Consider the following 20,178-nt stretch of genomic DNA (forward strand, 5'->3'; position numbering starts at 1 on the left):
ATCATAAATAAGAGTTTGGATTATAAAAAAAACTCCTGACTTTTAAAATACCGAATAAAAATCTACTTTGTAATCATAGGGAAGCAAAAAGGCACGTGGTGGCTATACTTTTCATCCATTTAAAATAAATTATTGTGAGGGAAATACCAGAATACAGGTAGTCCTTGACTTACAATAGTTCATTTAGTGACTGTTCAAAGTTACAACTTCACTGAAATAAGTGACGTTTACACGACTGTTGCAGCATCCCCATGGTCACAAGATCAAAATTTGGATGCTTGGCAACTGGTTCATATTTATGATGGTTGCAGTGTCCCAGGATCATGTGATCACTTTTTGTGACCCTCTGACCCCTCACTTAACAACTGCAGCAAGAAAGGTCATACAATGGGACAAAAATTACTTAACAACTCACTTAGCAACAGAATTTTGGGCTCAATTGTTTTAAGTTGAGGACTACCTGTACAGAGTTGTGTCAACTTTTTTTTATGTAATTAGGTTCTATAGCCTATTCATATAAAATATGGTGGCTTTCAATTTGACATTATTAATAAAAAACACATATAAGGTAAAAATAGGCCACAAGGCAAGTTGAGATAATTTAGTAAGTTTTGTGGCAACTCCCTAAAGCGGGGGTCAAACTGGTGGCCCACTGGTGCATCACACACAGGCCAGCTCCGCAAAGGTGAAAAAAGTCACGATACATCACGTGACGCCAATGTCCTAAAGCATTGCCTCCCAATTTTATTCCTTCATTACCCAAAGCCTGTTTTTTTTTTCAATCTAAGATGAATATTCCCAGTCATTTACTTAGTAATTTTCACTTTAAACATGTTGGTAATAACTTTAGGAAGTGTGCTGCACTCAAGTATTTTGAGGTCCATATGCGGATCCAGGCATCATGTTGAACTCTTGTACTCTTAACAATAGAAATATATGTTTCAGTTACTTATTTAGGACTGATTGTAAATTTAAATCATATAGAGTTAGGGTTAAGCAATGAGGTGTCTACGTTTGCACACTGTTCAGAGTGTTAAATAGGAATTGCAAGGAACTCAAAAGCAATCTCTCCAAATTGGATGCATATGCTTAAAGCTGCCAAATACAATTCAATATATACAAGTATAAATTTATATAGCTGCCATTATACCTACAGAACTGGCAGTTCACACGGTTAAAAGATAATAAACAAAAATAACCAAAACAAAAGAAATTCCATTAAAATCAAATTAAACCTATTAAAACAAGTTCCCTGGGAGAATGCAGTTCATACATTACAAACAATACAAACATTTGCTGGCTCCATACCTCCACTGGATCTCCAGCCATGAAAGGCCTTACAGAATAGAATAAATAGAATAATTTACTAATTGATTGGTCTTACAACCATATCAATAAGATAAAAGAAAAATAAAATATGCAAGAAGTTCCAGGATAAAATAGATGAAAGGTAAACACAATGATAAAATATGTTGATAATACAATGAGTCAGCAATCAGATAAGTGACTCTCCCTTGCAGGATATGCCAATTTGTTCAATGCATTGGGTTCTTAGCTCAACCAATTTAAATTAAAAAGCGATTCTGTTTACAATATATACATTAGAACCCAGGTGGAAAGAAATTAATCTGTAATTCAGTTCCCGACATGCTGTTCTTTCCAATAGGGATGAGAAGTATCTAAGCCTAAAAGCGGCATATTATTGATAGTTGAGCAAACAAACAATATTTTCAATGGTTGAGATATTAGACTTCCAGAAAGCCAAAGATGCTGGCATGTGGGTGTACACACACAGAGAAACACATACTAATCCTTATAGATTAATTATCTCTGATATGGCAGTGACTGACAAGAAAAGGAATCTTAGATCACAGTGTGCTTAAAATGTCTAATTAAAGTGTTAACACAGCATGCAGCTGCTGAGAAGGATAGATAATGCCATGTTTTGAATCATTAGAAAAGAACTGCAAAATTAATGCCTTTATAAAAATCTCTAGTGAGAGCACACTTTGAATATTATGCATACACCTTAAAAAGGATATGATACAATTAGAAATGATATGAAGAAAACCTATTAACATTTTTAGGGATTTGCAGCAGGTCCCCTATGAGAGAAAACTGCAACAGTTGAGCTTTTTCAGCTTGGAATGAGGGGAGGAGGAGGTACAAGGACAGATGGTAGAAGTCTACAAAATCATAATGTGGAGAGAAAATTTTCTTGATCTCTCACAGGACTAGAACTTGAGATCATTCACTAAAACTGAACACCTGTTCATTCAGGTCTGAGAAAAGGAATGCTTTTCAAAGAGCAGACAATTAACAATGGAATCTGCAGTCTGCAGTTGTGCTGACAGTAATCGATGTGATGGTTCTAAAAGTGACTGAACAGGGTCATGGAATATCACAGTATCAATGACTATTAATATTAATACTTGAAACATAGGCTGCATATTTTAATACTAATTGCTGGGAAGTGACAGCAGAAGGGACAATCCTCCTCCATTGAGGCTTGTCATTTTCCCAAATTCTTCTAATTGGCCAAAATGTGACACAAAATACTGGACAATATGACTTTAGCTTCTGAAAGGAGGAGGAGAAACAAGGGGCAGCAAAATACAACACTGGCCCTGTGATATCAACATAAAAATATGTCACCCATTTGACTAGTTACTGACATTAAGAGCAGGAATCTTCTTTGGTTAAAAGGCCAGCAAGAATATATATGGAAATGCAGCTGACCATGAAGTGCAGTGCCAGTTTTGGATACTTGATAGATGAGGGTTGTATAGCCAGATTTTCTTTTGACTTAACACTCCACATCTTTTTTCTTTTCTTTCTTTTTTAAAAAAACCGAAGACAAAAACTAACACAAATTAATGTAAAGTGAGAAAAAGAAATGAAGAAAATAATCAAAGAGAAAGTTAAAGGTGCAAGAAAAAGATAAGACAAATAAAAACAAAAAAGTAGCTTCCAAACTTTATAGCACATGTGTACAATTATAAATTTATCTTACACTATGTTTACAAAATAACTCTGGTTCTATAATCTAGTTGTCTAATCATTGAAACTTCATTTTCCATTTTACACAAAAAGTAAGAAGTTTCCAGTCAGCAATAAATGTCACATTTCATTTTATTAGTGTTGCCCACGGAGCAAAATCAGAATCTCCTTTGAGTAAGATGCTGGTCAGTGAAATGTAATCATAATTTTCTGACCATTCAAATTTGATTTAAAACTGTGCAACACTTTCAATACAAAGGGAAATATATTTCTGAGCACCAAAGAGCATGCACATAGCATGTTGAAAAGCCTTAAAATAACTGCATCTTTTTCTAGGCTGTAGCAAGACCAAGGTTCTTAGATAATGTAACTGGAGAGACTAAAAAATATACCCAGATTTTAGTCTTCTAAAATCAGCAATTTGCTCAACCTGGTATCTTCTGCGTGGCCCTGCAACAAATGCCAAAACAGGAAAACCTGTTTGACCAGGTTTGTCTCATCATTATAGTTGTCTTCAGTCACCAGTGTGCAATGCAATGTCCGGCACTCTCTTTGATCTTAAAAAAACAAGGGAAAAAAGACCACTCTTATCATTTTCTGTGTGTCTTTCGCTTTCTAGGAGCAGTCGCTTCCAACTGCTTCGACCTCGGATATATTTGTTCTATTTTTCTTCCAAATTTCCCAAAGCCACGGAGAAACCACGTCCGAGGAAAATACACTCACGAGAGGGATGGGGGGGGGGTTGATGCCTTTGGTGGGAGGGAAAACTCACCTCTTTCGCTCTACTTCAGCGGTTCTCAACCTATGGGTCGCGACCCATTTGGGGTCGATTGACCATTTCACGGGGGTCGCCAAGCAAGGCTGTCCGCCATTTTTTCCCCCTTTTCCGGTGGGTGCCTTACCTCCCTTGAGCTGGGCCAGCTGGTGGTCGGCCTGCTCCGTCTCTGCCACTTGCCAGCTACGCCTCGGCCGGCGCAGGGGGCGGAACCACGCATGCGTGGCGCTCCAGGGCAGGGAAAGTCCTCGACTTACGACCAGTTGGGTAGTCCTCGACTTACGACCGGTTTAGTCCTCGACTTACGACCGGTTTAGTCCTCAACTTACGACCAGTTGGGGGTCGCGGCGTTAAAAAGGTTGAGAACCACTGCTCTACTTTGCTTTGCAGTTCGGGGGCAGAAGGAACTAGGCAGCCTCAAAAAGAACTGCACCAGTTGCATTTCTGCCCTCCACATAGCAGGGTACAGAGGTGAGGCGGGGGGGGGGACGAGAAATGCAGGGCCTGCAGCAAGTTGTTGGGAGGACTGCGGGGCGATTTTCCTTGGGGCAGAGAGAAAGTCAGAATAAGACTCCTTTATCGGACTAGACCAGGGGTAGGCAACCATGGTGGTTCAGGAATTCTGGGAGTTGAAGTCCACATGCCTTAAAATTGTCAAGGTTGAGAAACACTGCACTAGAGGACTCGGAGGCCCCTTCTAGCCCTATGATTCTATGACTCTCACTGCACTCGCGCAGACGGCTTCTAAAAGCCTCCCTCCTTTCCTTCTCTCGTCCCAAGCGCAAAGACAAGCGACAGCAACCGGAACAAAGCAGCTGGTCCTCCAGGCCTGCAGAGGGGGACAAATGACGGAAGTGGGTTCGGCAGTACCGATCGGCTCCTCTAACCCGGAAGCGAGAAGAGCAACTTCGCGGTGGAGTCTTTGCCGTTTAACCACTGCGCGGATTCCCCCCCCCACCCGGAAGCAGCGCGACGCCACGTGTCCTGGCCCGCCTCTCGCCTGACCGGGTGGCCTTCTCCTGCAGCCGGGCCCCGTTTTCCCGGCTTTGGCTTGAGCCCCCCCCCGCTCCCTCGAGGGCCGTCCTGAGCTGCCGCTCGGCATTCAAGCAGGCGAAGGGCTTCCCGGCGGAGCTCGGGCTATGAGCGACGTGCCTCCTGCCCTCGGAGCGCCAGGTAAGGCTAAGACGCGCGCGACGAATTCTGCTGAAGCATCCCGCGGACTTCTCCTCCTCCTCCTCCGCTTAACCCTCTTCGATCGCGGTCACGCACGCACTAAAGCCGTTGCAGGGCGAGCCCGACGTTGACAGCCGTAAGGGCCCGTTCCTTGACGGCGCTGGGCGTGAGAGGTCAGCAGCCCCCGCGCTCCGAATATGTCAGTGTTTCTCAACCTTGACCATTTTAAGGCATGTGGACTTCAACTCCCAGAATTCCACAGCCAGCAATGCTGGCTGTGGAATTCTGGGAGTTGAAGTCCACATGCCTTAAAATGGTCAAGGTTGAGAAACACTGCAATATGGACGCCTTCCAAATCACGTGCAGTCATAACTGCACTTGCCTTACTATTCCTGGCCCTGGGTGCAACAAGAGGGGGCTGTGTTTGTGCTAGACTTGGTCTTTCAAAGGGTGGCAGTTCAAATGGGGCCTTGTCTGTGTCTCAGGCCGCCGGGTTTGATTTTAAGGGAAAGCAGAGTTGCATCTCCCTGTGAAGGAACAGTGTGAACCGTTGTGTTCTAAGATACACCTTTATGCTTATTGCTGGGGATGCTAACCTTTGTACCTTATACAGGTAGTCCTCGAATTACGACCACAGTGAAGCCCAANAGACCAGGGGTAGGCAACCATGGTGGTTCAGGAATTCTGGGAGTTGAAGTCCACGAGTCATAAAAGAGCCAAGGTTGCCTACCCCTGGACTAGACCACTAGAGGACTCGGAGGCCCCTTCTAGCCCTATGATTCTATGAATCTCACTGCACTCGCGCAAACGGCTTCTAAAAGCCTCCCTCCTTTCCTTCTCTCGTCCCAAGCGCAAAGACAAGCGACAGCAACCAGAACAAAGCAGCTGGTCCTCCAGGCCTGCAGAGGGGGACAAACGACGGAAGTAGGTTCGGCAGTACCGATCGGCCCGTCTGCTCCTCTAACCCGGAAGCGAGAAGAGCAACTTCGCGGTGGAGTCTTTGCCGTTTAACCACTGCGCGGATTCCCCCCCCCCCACCCGGAAGCAGCGCGACGCCACGTGTCCTGGCCCGCCTCTCGCCTGACCGGGTGGCCTTCTCCTGCAGCCGGGCCCCGTTTTCCCGGCTTTGGCTTGAGCCCCCCCCCGCTCCCTCGAGTGCCGTCCTGAGCTGCCGCTCGGCATTCAAGCAGGCGAAGGGCTTCCCGGCGGAGCTCGGGCTATGAGCGACGTGCCTCCTGCCCTCGGAGCGCCAGGTAAGGCTAAGACGCGCGCGACGAATTCTGCTGAAGCATCCAGCGGACTTTTCCTCCTCCTCCTCCGCTTAACCCTCTTCGATCGCGGTCACGCACGCACTAAAGCCGTTGCAGGGCGAGCCCGACGTTGACAGCCGTAAGGGCCCGTTCCTTGACGGCGCTGGGCGTGAGAGGTCAGCAGCCCCCGCGCTCCCAATATGTCAGCGTTTCTCAACCTTGACCATTTTAAGGCATGTGGACTTCAACTCCCAGAATTCCACAGCCAGCAATGCTGGCTGTGGAATTCTGGGAGTTGAAGTCCACATGCCTTAAAATGGTCAAGGTTGAGAAACACTGCAATATGGACGCCTTCCAAATCACGTGCAGTCATAACTGCACTTGCCTTACTATTCCTGGCCCTGGGTGCAACAAGAGGGGGCTGTGTTTGTGCTAGACCTGCTCTTTCAACGGGTGGCAGTTCAAATGGGGCCTTGTCTGTGTCTCAGGCCGCCGGGTTTGATTTTAAGGGAAAGCAGAGTTGCATCTCCCTGTGAAGGAACAGTGTGAACCGTTGTGTTCTAAGATACACCTTTATGCTTATTGCTGGGGATGCTAACCTTTGTACCTTATACAGGTAGTCCTCGAATTACGACCACAGTGAAGCCCAACGTTTTTGTTGCTGAGTGAGCCGTTTCTTAAGCGGATTTGCCCCGTTTTATGACTCTTCTTGCCACAGTTGTTAAGTGAGTCACTGCAGTTGTTAAGTTAGTCACTCGGTTGTTAAGTGAAGCTGGTTTCCTCATTGATTTGGCTTGTCAGAAGGCTGCAAAAGAGCATGACCCAAGGACATTGCAACTGTCATAAATGTGGGTCAGTTGCCAAGCATCTGAATTTTGATCATGTGACCCTGGGGATGCTGCAGTGGTTGTAAGTGTGAAAAACCGGTCACAAGTAACTTCGAATGGTCACTAAATGTTGTAAGTTGAGGACTACCGGTAATCTTCTGTTGCCAAGTGCTGAATGCCGAGAAGAGAAATGTAATCGTTTAACTGTGAGATCTAATACAATTTTGTTATCCTGTTGCAGTCTTGCCAAGAATTGGCAGGAACTTTAATTTCTCTAGCCCAAACTAGAGAGCCGTACAGGTTATTTCTACTGATAGTTTTTTTTTTATTTGGTGGGTATATGTAATTTATATTGTTCATCTCTGACCTTTTCCCCAAATCTGTGAGCTTCAAGAATTCTTGAACAAATTCTGTCATATTCTTACATTTAAATTAACACAACTGCAGTAACCTGCAACAATAAGAAAACTTCTTAGAAAACATCTCTTGACATATAAAACATCTATCCCCTGATTTCTTAAAATAAGATAACTTTAACCTCTAGGAACATTAGACTAATAATTCCTATTGTTAGGTGTGCTGGCTAAATTACAGGAGTTGTAGTTCAGTATTCCTGGAGGGAGTCAGGATGGAAATATCTGAAATAGAATTATATCTAAGCTAAATGATTAAGCCAAATTTCTTTCAGTTCAACCTCTGTTGTGTATTTAGTTGTTTCCTTTCTTCCCAGCTCCAGCATCATACACCTGCATCACTTGCCGAGTAACTATCAAGGATGCAGATGTTCAGCGAGCCCACTATAAAACTGACTGGCACAGGTATAACCTAAAGAGAAAAGTTGCTGAGATGCCCCCTGTCACTGCTGAGAACTTTCAAGAGAGAGTACTCGCCCAAACAGCAGGATTGGAAGAACAGAACAAGGCCACTCCAACTTACTGTGTGGCTTGCAGCAAGCGATTTTCCAATTTCAATGCGTATGCAAACCACCTGAAATCCAGGAAACATTTGGAGCTTGAGAAGAAAGCTGTCCAAGCAATCAGCAAGAAAGTGGAACTCCTGAATGAGAAGAATTTAGAGAAGGGCCTTGCTCAAGAGAACGTTGACAAAGACGCTATGAACACTGCTATCCAGCAAGCCATCAAAGCTCAGCCATCCTCGTCTCCAAAGAAGGTTGCCCTGTCTGCAGATGCCATTGGTGGTTCTTTCATGGAAGAAAGCACCAGTTTGCTCCAGAGAAAAGAGCACATGGAAAGACCACCTCGATTACACTGGTTTGAGCAACAGGCTAAGAAGCTGACACAACAGCCGTCTGACGATGAAGGAAAGGAGGAAGATATGGAGGAAGGTAATGACAAAAAGCAGTCTAAAGAAAAAGTTAAAACTAAAATGTGGATCTTGTAGTTGGAGGGAGGGGGTGAAGCCCTGTATAATGTTCAGTTTGAAATTTTTGAAACCAAATTTGCATCTTCTAGTGACACTGGGCTGCAGTATCTAGTCAGATATTTGGGTTATGGAATGGAATATGCTGTGGAATAATCCTTATTGAACAACAGGCCTTTATCTTGGATAAACAGTCATAAGATTGTGTTGCATTGAAAGCATGATATTAATGAAAAGAGTGGCATGTATTTTTTAAAACAACAAAATTAGAATATACAAAGTACCGTAAAAAAGAAAACCAAGTATTTTAAAAGGCTTTTCTTTTGCTCCTACCTTAAGAAGTATTTCCTGTCATATCCTCTAAATTGTATATAATTCTGAAGAAGTCCTTTGCTTCAGAATTAGATTTATTTTTACATCATTTTATGGTTGAATCATATAATATATAATATAATATGTAATATACATCATATATGTAATTTTGGCTGGAATCTTGTTTTTCAGTGGGCCAATTTTGCTTTACGTCCTCTGCTATAATGTAAGTCCATTGCCAAAAGAGCTTAGATTCTTAGAGGCAGCCATGAAGAAGAGTATCTGGGTCATATTTTGAGCTAGTTGATAATTTATAAGTTACCTTTGACCCATCATGTAGAATACAGTATTCACCAAACTAACCACTGCTATACCGGTCTGAGTTAGAATATAGGATTAATAAATTTGATTTCAAAAGAGCCTTTTGGAGCTCACAGATGTGGCACGTGTCTTCCAGTCTTTAAAACAACTGTGTCATTTCTCAGGGACATATGACAGCTGCAGAGAGTAGCTACATGCTTCTGGTTAAATTGTGGCTGCTCTAAAGAGTTGTTGACATGTGCTATACAAAAGATTTTCTCTCAATTATTTTCAAAGCACTGTCCTACTGGAATGTATTTTTCCAAAGCACTCAAGCTTATGCATTGCCTTAGGGAATGACATTTCACAGAGAAGAGCTGGGCAGCTTGAAGGTTAAAAGTCAAACATTGGAATTGGTGTCAAGAGTTTTTCAAGTGATGTTGAAAAATTCATTTTCTTAACAAAATTAAAACAGTTAACGACATTATCCTTAACTAGATCTAGTGGCATGCTGTTGTATTAAATTGTTTATATGCATCTTCTTAATGCAATTAAACCAGCTTAAGGTTTTGTTCTGATTTCTTATAGGAGGTTGGGAGGACATAGACTCAAATGAAGATACAGAGTCTGAAGAAGAGATAGAGGGAAACCCAGATGAAGCAGAAAACAGTGAACCGGGGAATGATGGGGCTGAACCTGAGGCAATTCCTATAACAGACTGCTTATTCTGTTCTCACCATTCAAATTGTTTCATGAAGAATGTGGCCCACATGACAAAAGCCCATAGCTTTTTTATTCCAGATATAGAATACCTTGTAGATTTCAGAGGATTGATCAAGTATTTGGGTAAGTCTGTCAGCTTTCTCCCTCGTAAACAGATAAACATTGTTACTGATTTTTAAGGAAGTTGTATATGTTATTTCTCTCAGTGTTTCATTCTTCCTTATATATAACTGATTAATAAATATGGCATTTCTTTTTAAAAAAATCACATTTTGTTAATAATGTAGGTGGAATTTTTAACATCAACTACATCAAGTTAGGGTTGGTGTGGGTGGCATTTTAAAGATATATCAAATAGGATAAGATGTTGTCCTGTTGGACAGAAGTTGATCTCTAGAAATAAAGACTATTCTATATAGATGTCGACTATTGGATTTTCTCCTAGAATTTAATTCCCTTTAATAAACTTGATCTTACATCAGAATAAGGTTGAGCATGCACACATTGGGAGAGTATAATTACAGGCTTTGTGTAAACTGTACATACAGGTAGACCTTGAGTTACAACTAATCAGGGTTACAACCAATCATTCAGTAACCCTAAAAGTTATAGCAGAGCTGAATGAATGATACTTGCAACCAGTTCTTGTAGTTCCAGCTGTTGCAGCACCCCTGTGGTCACATGATCACAATTTCCAATATTCTTGTTGGCTTCCTACAAGCAGAGTCAATGGGGAAGCTGGCAGGAGGTCAGAAGTTGTGATCACATGAGGTCCTCACTTGAAGATGGCAACCAGGACTACCAGAATTGCCCTTGCTAAGTTACTTAGCAAAGACAATTATAACCCAAGGACTACCTGTACAATATATAGATACTGGTTATGAAACAATTATATCTATTCCTCTCACTAGTGGAATGAACCTGCATCAGAGGTTCTAGTAAGCTTTCATGTTCGGCTGAAAAGCTTATCTCAGAAATAATGTTAATCACGGGAAATGGAAATTACTTTTGCAATACATTCTACCATGATTACTCCTTTTCTTGACAAGGAACCTTGACTGGGACTTGGCCAAGTTTGGAACACAGGTCATTTCATCCTTATTTTACTTGTTTATAATTGCCTTTATTGTTACAGGCAACTTTTTTATGATAACTACATTTCTAATAATTAACAATGAGACAATTGGTAGAATGGCTACTCTGACTGCAAATCTATTGTCAAAAAATGTTTGGGTAGTTCCATGATATGTAATAGAAGGAGGGCGTGCAGGGTTAGTAGAAAAGCTGAATAGAGATTCTTGGCTGTAGCAGTGAGAACAGAAAGTAGTTGGATGCTAAATATTAGGATGCAATTGATATTTTGAAGGGTAATTCTTATCTCATTTCTTTCAATGCTCAGGAGAGAAGATTGGGGTTGGGAAGATCTGTCTATGGTGCAATGAGAAAGGGAAGTCCTTTTACACAATTAAAGCTGTGCAGGCACATATGAATGACAAAAGCCACTGCAAGCTCTTCATTGAGGGAGATGCTGCTTTGGAATTTGCGGACTTCTATGATTTCAGGTAGGAGCTGCGTTGTTGGTGAAAAACACTGAATGTTTGGCTTAGGTAAAAATCTGATGGTGATGGCGTAGTTCTGGGGTGGTGTATGTGATGAATCTGCTTATGGATGACCAAAATTATAAGGCTATGTTCTAAGTTAGTACTATCAGTTACTTGGGAATCACAAGGAGCATGCAGTAATCTTTTTACCAGCAGGACCCACAGCAAAGCCTTTTAAGGTAGAGTGCCCCTGTTTGCTTACAACCCTTCCTTGGCTCCAGGAGAATTGAACTTCCTATCATCGTCTGTGATTGTGCTGCCTGTAGACCTTGTATTTCCTATAGTTGTCTAGATATAGTCACTGTAGATGCAACAAATACAATAGTGCAGCATTTGTATTGGCCTTTTGAAACCTGGAGGCACGTCTCCATTCTATCCGCCTGCATTATGAGAAGTCAGGTGGGGTGTACATTTCTTCTTCCTTCATGTGAATTATAAATATACTGAACAATATACTGATAGCGTATTCAGCAGGAAGGAAATAGCTTATTAAAGGACATCATGTCCCTGCTTAAAAATACATTCATTAAAGCTATATTTTACAAGATCCTTGTTCTTTTGCCCCACAATATGGAGGCAGTATGATTTAAACAAGACTCGAATTAGCACGTTATCCAGTCTTGCTGCAACGGTACTCTTCTAGATTAAATTGGAAGACCCCACATTAATTCCCTACATATAAAATACCAATTCACTGGGGTGAGAGCTAGGTTGCACATTATCTGCATGTAATCCTGCAAGTGTGATATTTATTTATTCCTCCCATCTCGTTGTCAAGTGACTCCGGGTGGCTTAAAAACAAAGGTAGAAAACATTAAAACATTTAACTAATATTCATTTTAAATTTTAATAGGTTAAAAACCAGAATACTACAGAATGGAGGTGGGACCTTCCTAGTTCACTAACTACCTCCAACATGGAACGCCCAGGGCCAGTGGTAGGCAATCTTGGCTCTTTTATGACTTGTGGACTTCAACTCCCAGAATTCCTGAGTCAGCCGTGCTGATTCAGGAATTCTGGGAGTTAAAGTCCACGAGTCATAAAAGAGCCAAGGTTGCCTACCCCTGGCCCAGGCCAATCAGCAGAGCAAGGTTTTGAGGCTCTTACAGAAGACCAAGAGGATGGGGGCAGATCTCACTTTGAGGAGTGTCTTATTCCAAAGGGAGGGAGCCACAGCAGAAAAAGCCCTTCTCCAAAGTGCTTTTTATTGCATCTGGTGCATTTTTATTTTCTTTTAGAGTTACCAGCTATCTCTGTTTCAGGAATCATTTTTTCTAGGTCTATTACTTTGCTTTTGAATCATCTGTTTGAAAAAAATATGTCACTGGCAATCTGTTCTGTTTGTCTGTTCCTTAATTTCCTTCTGATCAGTTTTATTGAATAACCACTCCTCCAGTGGTTTAAGAGAACTCCAGGTCCTGTGGCTTATAACAAGGAGAAAATCTTGTCTTGGGCCAGTTTTTCATGCCATATATAATTTTGTACACCTTGATCATGTTGCCCCTTACAGGCCTTTTTCTAGGTTAAAAATCTTAACTGTTCTAGCTTTTTCTTTGTAGAGAGAGTGTCAAACTAACAGATTATTTTAATTGAATTGGTTGTACTTTTTTCAGCTGTATTTTGCCCTGTTAATAAATGTCTTGACCAGACCCATATACATTATTTAGCTCTGGTCATACCATAAATGACAACATTGGCTGCTTTCTTTTAAGCCCCTTATCTAATAATCCCTAGGTATGTTCACTGTGTTAAATTATAAAAATAATAAAGGTGGGATAAAGATACATAGATCTTAGTCTCACCATGATAAAATACAGAATGCAAGGAAAAGAGATAGCAAGGCTCTAATTTTAATAGTCAAGGTTCTTACAACAATCAGCTATAGTACAGCTTCATGACCAATAGGATGGAAGTAGCTGAGTGGGTAGAGGAAGCAAAATTGCTGGTCCTTAATTGAATGCATGATTACCCAGGAGGCAGGATTAAGGCAGATATGCTTTTTTTTTTATCTTGAGCAAACTGCTTTTCTCCTTGGTCTCAAAGCTCTCACAATTATATTTCTTAGCAGCACAAGATACTCATTTTCAGACTCAGCTATTTTAGCAGCTATTTTTTCAGACAGTCTCTTCTCATTTTTAAAAGGCAAAATGTTGGCCCTTTTATAGGAGCAGTTATCCTGATTACCAAGAAGGGAAGGATGTAGAGATGCCTGAACAACTGCCATCAGAAAAGAAATTGGACTATGACGATGAAACTATGGAGCTGGTTTTACCTTCAGGTACGTGACACTACGGAAATAAGCCATGATTGTCTTGCTATGCTAACTTTCTGTTATTGCAGTTTAGAATCTAGTCTGGGGCAGGGTGGTACAGGAATACATATATATGGCTTCTAGATTTCTTGGTTGATTATCTGCCTTTCTGTGAAAAAAACGTATGCTTTTGTACCTATTCCATCCATTGCAGGACATGGGAAACTGCTGTAAGGATGGGTTTGATTTAGGACAGGGGTAGGCAACCTCGGCTCTTTTATGACTCATGGACTTCAACTCCCAGAATTCCTGAGTCAAGCCGAGGCTGTCGACTCCTGATTTAGGACAAGGTTGCGGGCTTGGGAATTCTAGAAGTTCAAATGCACACATCTTAAGGATGGTAAGATTGAGAAACGCCGGTCTAGGAGTTGGATACTGGCAGAAAAACGATCCTTTGGTTTTTCAATTAGAAGCCTAAAAATGTTGAGATCCATTTGAGAGTCTCTTGGAAAACTATTCTGTAAGAGTAACATTATTCTGGATTCATTTCTCCGTTCCCTCGTTTTCTTTTTACACTAATTATCTCACAAAATTAATTATCGACAAAGACATTGGCATTGTCTTTAATCCGAAGAAGGGTCTCCTGTAAAAAAGATCAACAATTGTGTGAATAACCATTTCCTAAGTGCCAAGCATTGTAATCTGTAATCTGTCCTAAGTAACTCTAGTTCTACTTTTCATGCAGCAATTAGATCATTACATCACTTCTCTTTTGGATATGGGAACCTGATTCGAAAGTTTGTAATGCACTTTACATGGGACTGCCCTGGAAACGTACCCGGAAGCTCTTACTAGTTCAGAATACGGTGGCACAAATTAAAAAAATCGTACTTTGTTACGTCCATGAACCCCAGAACTCTGTGGGCTGGGTTGATTCCCTATAAATTTCTGGATTTAATTCGGTATGTTGATTATCACCTATAAAGCCCTTTAAGGCACTGAATAATTATGGTTGCCCAGAGTTTGATATAATATGGCATATATAAAAATTTTAAATAAAATACAATTAAATTATCTTCAATTGTCTCTGTCCCATAAGATTCAACAGGATGGGTGTGCTTCAGGTTCCTTTTTTGAAACTAGACCACCTATGGGAGAGGGGACAGAAATGCACTTTCTCTTTCACAGCACCTGCCCTATGGAACATTATTCCCTCTGAAGTTTGGATGGCTCAGACCCGGGTGGCCTTCCTTAAGCCCTGGTTCTTTGCTCAGACACTTCAGAATTAAAGTTTTTTTGCACGGACTGTACAGTTTTTGGCCTGTTTTGTTTCTTTTTAGCTGATTCTGTTTGCTGGTTTCTTTTTCTAATTCTTTTGTTGTCATGCTTCTGTACAATTGTAAGTCATTCAAGATTGCAGCCTTATAAAGCAAATTAATATAGAAACAAATAATTTGAAGTACAAAATGTTTGCAAGAGGCTGGGTGTTATGAAAAAAACACATTAACTTCATCTATATGATTTCCTTACCATAATTTATCACAATTTATAAGTGTGCCATTGTGCCAGTTGGCTCCTATCTTCACCCAAACTACTCCAAAACAGCCTCCATTGGACTGTTTAAATGAGATTTTTATTTTTATCTGCCTGTGGCACTTTGCCCTTGCAAGCAAAAAAGGAATCAGTTTATTTGAAGCTCCTTTTGCTGATTAGTTTTTCAAATCATGCAATATGCAACCCTTTTGAATAACATATGGGCAGCTTTTTTTAATCATAGGGGTCAGGGAAGGATACCAGATGGGACTTACATCTGGATACTTTTAACTAGAAATGATGGGAAGTACGTTGTGTAAACCCTTCCAGTGAGCATATTGAGAGTGATAGAATTGTTTTGCAGAATTTGGCTTGACAATTTCCATACAGACTCCTAAGAGCCTTCTTGTGTTGAATTGTTTCTCTGGCTTCCAATATGCTGTCTGAAGAATAAAGAATCTTTTCCCTCTTTCCCTTCATCACAAGTTCTGCAGGAATAATTCGATGTGCAGAGCACACTTCTGCTAGACATGAAGCAGGTCTGTCCCTGTAAACAAATTGGAATTACATAGATACTATAGTATTGGGTTAATGGATAAGAAAAGGTTATACTTAAAATAACAGAAAGTGAAGTGACTTATATAACAGTTTTAAAAATTTGTTCTTCAAAACTTAAAGTGATCTGGATGAAGTAATACAGAATATTGAATGTTGGTGTTCTGACCTTTATTTTTTCACAATTACCTAAAAAGCATTTTGGGGATAAGATGCTATAGGATTACCGATGGGTACAGTTGATCTCAAATAACTTGATAAAGCAGAGATACACATGAAATAAAATAAATGGTTATTTCTAGCGTATGGTATATTATTTATTGGAATAAATTTTATTACAGAGATTTTACTTTCTTTTAAAGAATCTATGGGACATTGCTCACATCCTCTGAAATAAATAATACATAGTTGGAACTTTATTCCTGAAAGTATATTTTATTCACTCTGTTGTGTCAATCTCATTACAATGGATAAAGCCCAATTATTCATAATTACTCGTTTATATGCTCTAAAATATTTTAATTGTATTTTTATTGTATTGCATTTTATACTTAGAAGTGCATGACATGACAAATGTTATAGGAAAAATTAAATACATAAATAATGTAGGATAAAAAAATAATCTGAGCGTTAGGATCAAGACATTGATACAGAACATATTTTATAAGCATTTGATAGTGCTATAGACCTTTTGAGTTACAACGTATCAGTAAGAAGCAAAGAAGCTTGTTTACCCCTATAATCTTAGAGATGGTTTATCATCAAAAAAGGCCATTCTCGATCATTAGCATATTCACATGGGCAGGAATACCATTCAGGTCTGTGCATGGCCACATATACCAGCAGTGACTCATTCATTCAACTGCTCTTAAAACTATATTCTTTGATATGTAGCAACTTTCTCTGATATAAAATGGAGGGAAGTTGATGTTTTCTAATAATGCAGACTTTCCCTTGCCTTTGACTTGTAGTAATCTTAAATTAATTGTAATTCATGTCTGTTTTTCCAAAATGATTTTGAGAGAGATTTGGAAGGGAGGGGTGGTAATAAGGAAAAGAAAGGTTTTAATCTAGGAATATTTTTGTTGGTTCCATTTAAGTGTGATTCTCTACCTTTGGTGATAAAATCTGGGAAATTAATTTTTATAATGTAAAATGTTTGCTTTCTAAAATAATCCCTAATCAGGAATGTGCATATGGATCTTGAACAGGGCAAATTGAGAGGAGAAAGAGATACTTTATCCATTTGAAGTTGTTAAATATTTGATCTCACCCTGAGGATAAAATTCCAAATCTTAGATTTCTTGCCCTGATTCTTCAACTAATTTCTCTTGATACATGTATGACATATCTGAATCCCCAAAATTAATAGTTGATTATCCTCCGATCACCTATGAATGGAGCGAATATGAAAAATATTTGGTGAACATTTGGAAAGAAAACATAGAATAATGCAATAGCTCCAAAGTTAGGATTTCAAAATGTCAGACAAACTCCAAGCTAACATTAGGTGATGGCCATGAAGCAAAAGAATTTTTTTGACCAAGCATGTGTGTGTGTGTGTGTGTGTGTGTGTGTGCATGCATGTGTGTGCACATTATCTTCTCTGGAATGCCAGTGGGTTTCTTTTTTTTACAATACATATAGTTTGTGGCCTGCATATTAAATAGTAGATTAAACCCCCCCCCCAAAAATCAAGTTGTACACAAATTTGGTGTACCCCTGAGCCATGTCAGAAAGTTTCATACATATGCCGGTTCTTCAAGACAAGACAAAATCTCAATACCAAATTGAATATTGACCATGGTGAAGCTTTGGTGTGATTCAGCTCTTTAGACTGAACATTGTGTTTACATTTTCAAAAGAGCTATGTTTAGCTTTTGTTTCTTCATAAAATGGCAAAGTGCACATAAAAATGGACGAGTGATTGACAGATCTACTTTCTTATCACAGGACACTATATTAGAATCTTTCCATTACACCGCTGTGGGAAGAACATTGAATCTTTCATTTCCTTGCAGTCATCTTACTCTTTTAAAACAAATATGTGTCACAGGTCCATAACTTAATTAAAACAAAGAATTTAAAGTAGCCTACTTTTCAAAGCCCCATAGTTATTTCTCTACAATTTATCTCCTCAGAAGGATCTGTTGTGCCCGCATATTTCATCCCAGATTTTTAACAAAACAAAGTTAACATCGGTAAAAACTAGGAGCTGTGCTTCCAAACCTCCTTATAGACTTAGTTTTCCCTATTTCAATTACAATCTTTAATAAAAAGTAATTACAAGATAAATCTCACTCTAGGCTCAGAGGTCCCAAAGAAATCGATCAGCTTTCAGAATTGGAATCCAAATGAAATTTAGCAATTCTCCTCAGATTTCCCTTTTGTGGGGGCATATGCCTTAGAGCATTCCAGAGTGAATTGCCAGCTACTTCCGCAGTTACATGCTTTGGGGGAAGCGAACATTTCTCAGGTAGAGACACAATACTCCTATTATAACAAAAAGGTATTTCATATCTTTTATTACTTTAATATATGAATATTGGTTTTCATAAAGGTGCCAGGATTGGTCACCGTTCCTTGATGAGGTATTACAAGCAGCGATTTGGTTCTTCACGAGCAGTAGTGGTTTCCAGAAATAAACAGACAGTGGGCAGAGTGCTGCAGCAGTATAAAGCCCTCGGTTGGACAAGCAACTCAGGTGAGCAGATAAAAGCAGTATGTTTACATCAGTGTCTTAACTAGCTTGCTTTTTCATTGTTTTTAACATATTTGCAAGTAAAAATATGTAAATAATAAAGAGCTTTTCCCTGAGAAGTATTTTCTTGAACCATAAGGTTCCTGTAAGTAGCTAAATCTAAACACTGGTGTTGACAGAACGCTTCTCTCCTACTCCGAACTGGATGTCAGGTTTTTAAGAACTGATACATTTTTAATTGGTGTTTTTGGCATATAACTTAATGTTGCCAGTTCTTCCAGCCTCCTTCTTCCCTAATTGTATCAGATCATTCGTATATACAGGGTGAAAATTCAGCATCGTGAAAGCAAAACTATATTCCAAGAGGGCTTTCTCTTATTTATCTATACGCCAATCCCTTTACTTACTCTGGGTGTTGGTGGAATCCTCTCCCCCTCATGGTTATTCTGCCAAAAAAATGTTACAGAATTCTACTGATAGCTCAGTTCTCAGAAATTTCTAGCTAAGTACATATGAAAACAAAACGTTGGACTAGATACTCACTGATTCCTATGTTGATCTGTTTGCTGGGCCAGAACAATAGGCAAACTCCATATAGCAGGGGTGTCAAACTGCCGGCCCGCGGCCCGGTTTCATCATACCAGAGCCGTGCCCACCCCATTGCCGGCAATGGCGAAAAAGCTCCGATACGTCACGCGACGTCACGTGACCTCGTGAGTTTGACATGCCTGCCATATAGGATAATTTCAAAACGTTTGTGAACATTTAAAGTGTAAAAGTAATTGCATTTCAATAGTGAGAGATTTTATGGAGAACACAGTATATCTTTGCAGGTTTAAGCAGCTTTGTTCATCTTGGAAAATAATTACGCTTTCTGGTGAGATTCAGATATTGGCTTTTTCTCCATTAATGCAGGAACAGCTCTGGCTCACGAGCGTGACATGCAGTACCTTCAGAGGATGAAAGCAAAGTGGATGCTGAAAACTAGCATGCAAAATAACATTACAAAGCAGATGCATTTCCGCTCACAAATCCAGTTTTAAGAGCACAATAAAAAGTGTTCAGTATTGGAGTATTAATGCCGCAAATATATGGCTGATGCATTTAGGCTGCTATTTCAAATATTTCAATTGAATGTTGTCAATCAGACCTGCTCAATAAAGGATATGCATAAAATGTGTTGTAATTTGGTGACAGTATTGCGTCCCAGTAATGTGTACTATGTAGCTGGGTTTAATGTGTACCTGTTCTCTTGGGCTTTCAGATATTACTGTATGCCTCATTCTGGCATGACACTTGTAACCATTTCACACATTCTCGTTTAGTGAACTGTTTTGCTTACTGGTTGGTAAACCACTATTGTTTTAAAACCTCATATAATTGGAAATTTACTAAGAATAATTTTGAATTGTTGACTGCCTGCTTTGCATTATTAAAATGTTCAAGCAGTTCTCTGCTATTCCCAAAGGTAATTTGAGGTAATAAAACATTCCAGATGGCTAGAAGGGGTTGTGGGAACAATTTTTATTAACTTATCTTCTGATAAATCAGTGTTTTATAATTGGCAAGATCCTCCACAATTTTTTCAAAGTGCTTAGTAGGATGCAATATTCCAAAATTCCAGTTGAGGCTACTAGCCCCAAAATGTTGGGGACCTTTGCGCTTAGGCAAATTACTACAGCATGGTTTAACATCTTAGATAGAGACAATTCCCATAATGAACTTAATGCTGCCCTTATACTGGGATTTTACTGAAAGTAGAAGGCAGATCTGTATATTATTATCTAATGTAAAACA

General features: G+C 39.9%; 1 protein-coding gene across 2 annotated transcripts; it reads left to right on the forward strand.

Annotated features, from left to right (window-relative positions):
• The first annotated feature begins 4,748 nt into the window (after nt 1–4,748).
• On the forward strand, nt 4,749–19,831 carry ZNF622 (zinc finger protein 622). Of its 2 annotated transcripts, none has more exons than XM_015813002.1 (7): nt 4,749–4,948; nt 7,756–8,370; nt 9,606–9,863; nt 11,140–11,302; nt 13,507–13,619; nt 18,241–18,384; nt 19,297–19,831. In XM_015813002.1, the coding sequence occupies exons 1-7, from the start codon at nt 4,915–4,917 to the stop codon at nt 19,422–19,424; spliced, it is 1,455 nt and encodes a 484-aa protein (XP_015668488.1). In that variant the 5' UTR covers nt 4,749–4,914; the 3' UTR covers nt 19,425–19,831. The 2 variants fall into 2 exon arrangements, with proteins under 2 accessions (XP_015668488.1, XP_015668487.1); XM_015813001.1 differs by lacking the exon at nt 4,749–4,948 and adding an exon at nt 6,105–6,201.
• The last annotated feature ends 347 nt before the right edge of the window (nt 19,832–20,178 follow it).

Source organism: Protobothrops mucrosquamatus, unplaced genomic scaffold, assembly GCF_001527695.2.
Source record: "Protobothrops mucrosquamatus isolate PMUCROS unplaced genomic scaffold, P.Mucros_1.0 scaffold126, whole genome shotgun sequence".
Lineage (NCBI taxonomy): Eukaryota > Metazoa > Chordata > Lepidosauria > Squamata > Viperidae > Protobothrops > Protobothrops mucrosquamatus.

Bases quoted from the DNA above. Each gene is read 5' to 3' on its own strand.
- ZNF622 (XM_015813002.1), top strand. From the start codon at position 4,915: ATGAGCGACGTGCCTCCTGCCCTCGGAGCGCCAG. The intron at 9,864-11,139 runs GTAAGTCTGTCA...TTCAATGCTCAG, and splicing joins AGGATTGATCAAGTATTTGG to GAGAGAAGATTGGGGTTGGG. The intron at 13,620-18,240 runs GTACGTGACACT...GTTTTCATAAAG, and splicing joins GGAGCTGGTTTTACCTTCAG to GTGCCAGGATTGGTCACCGT.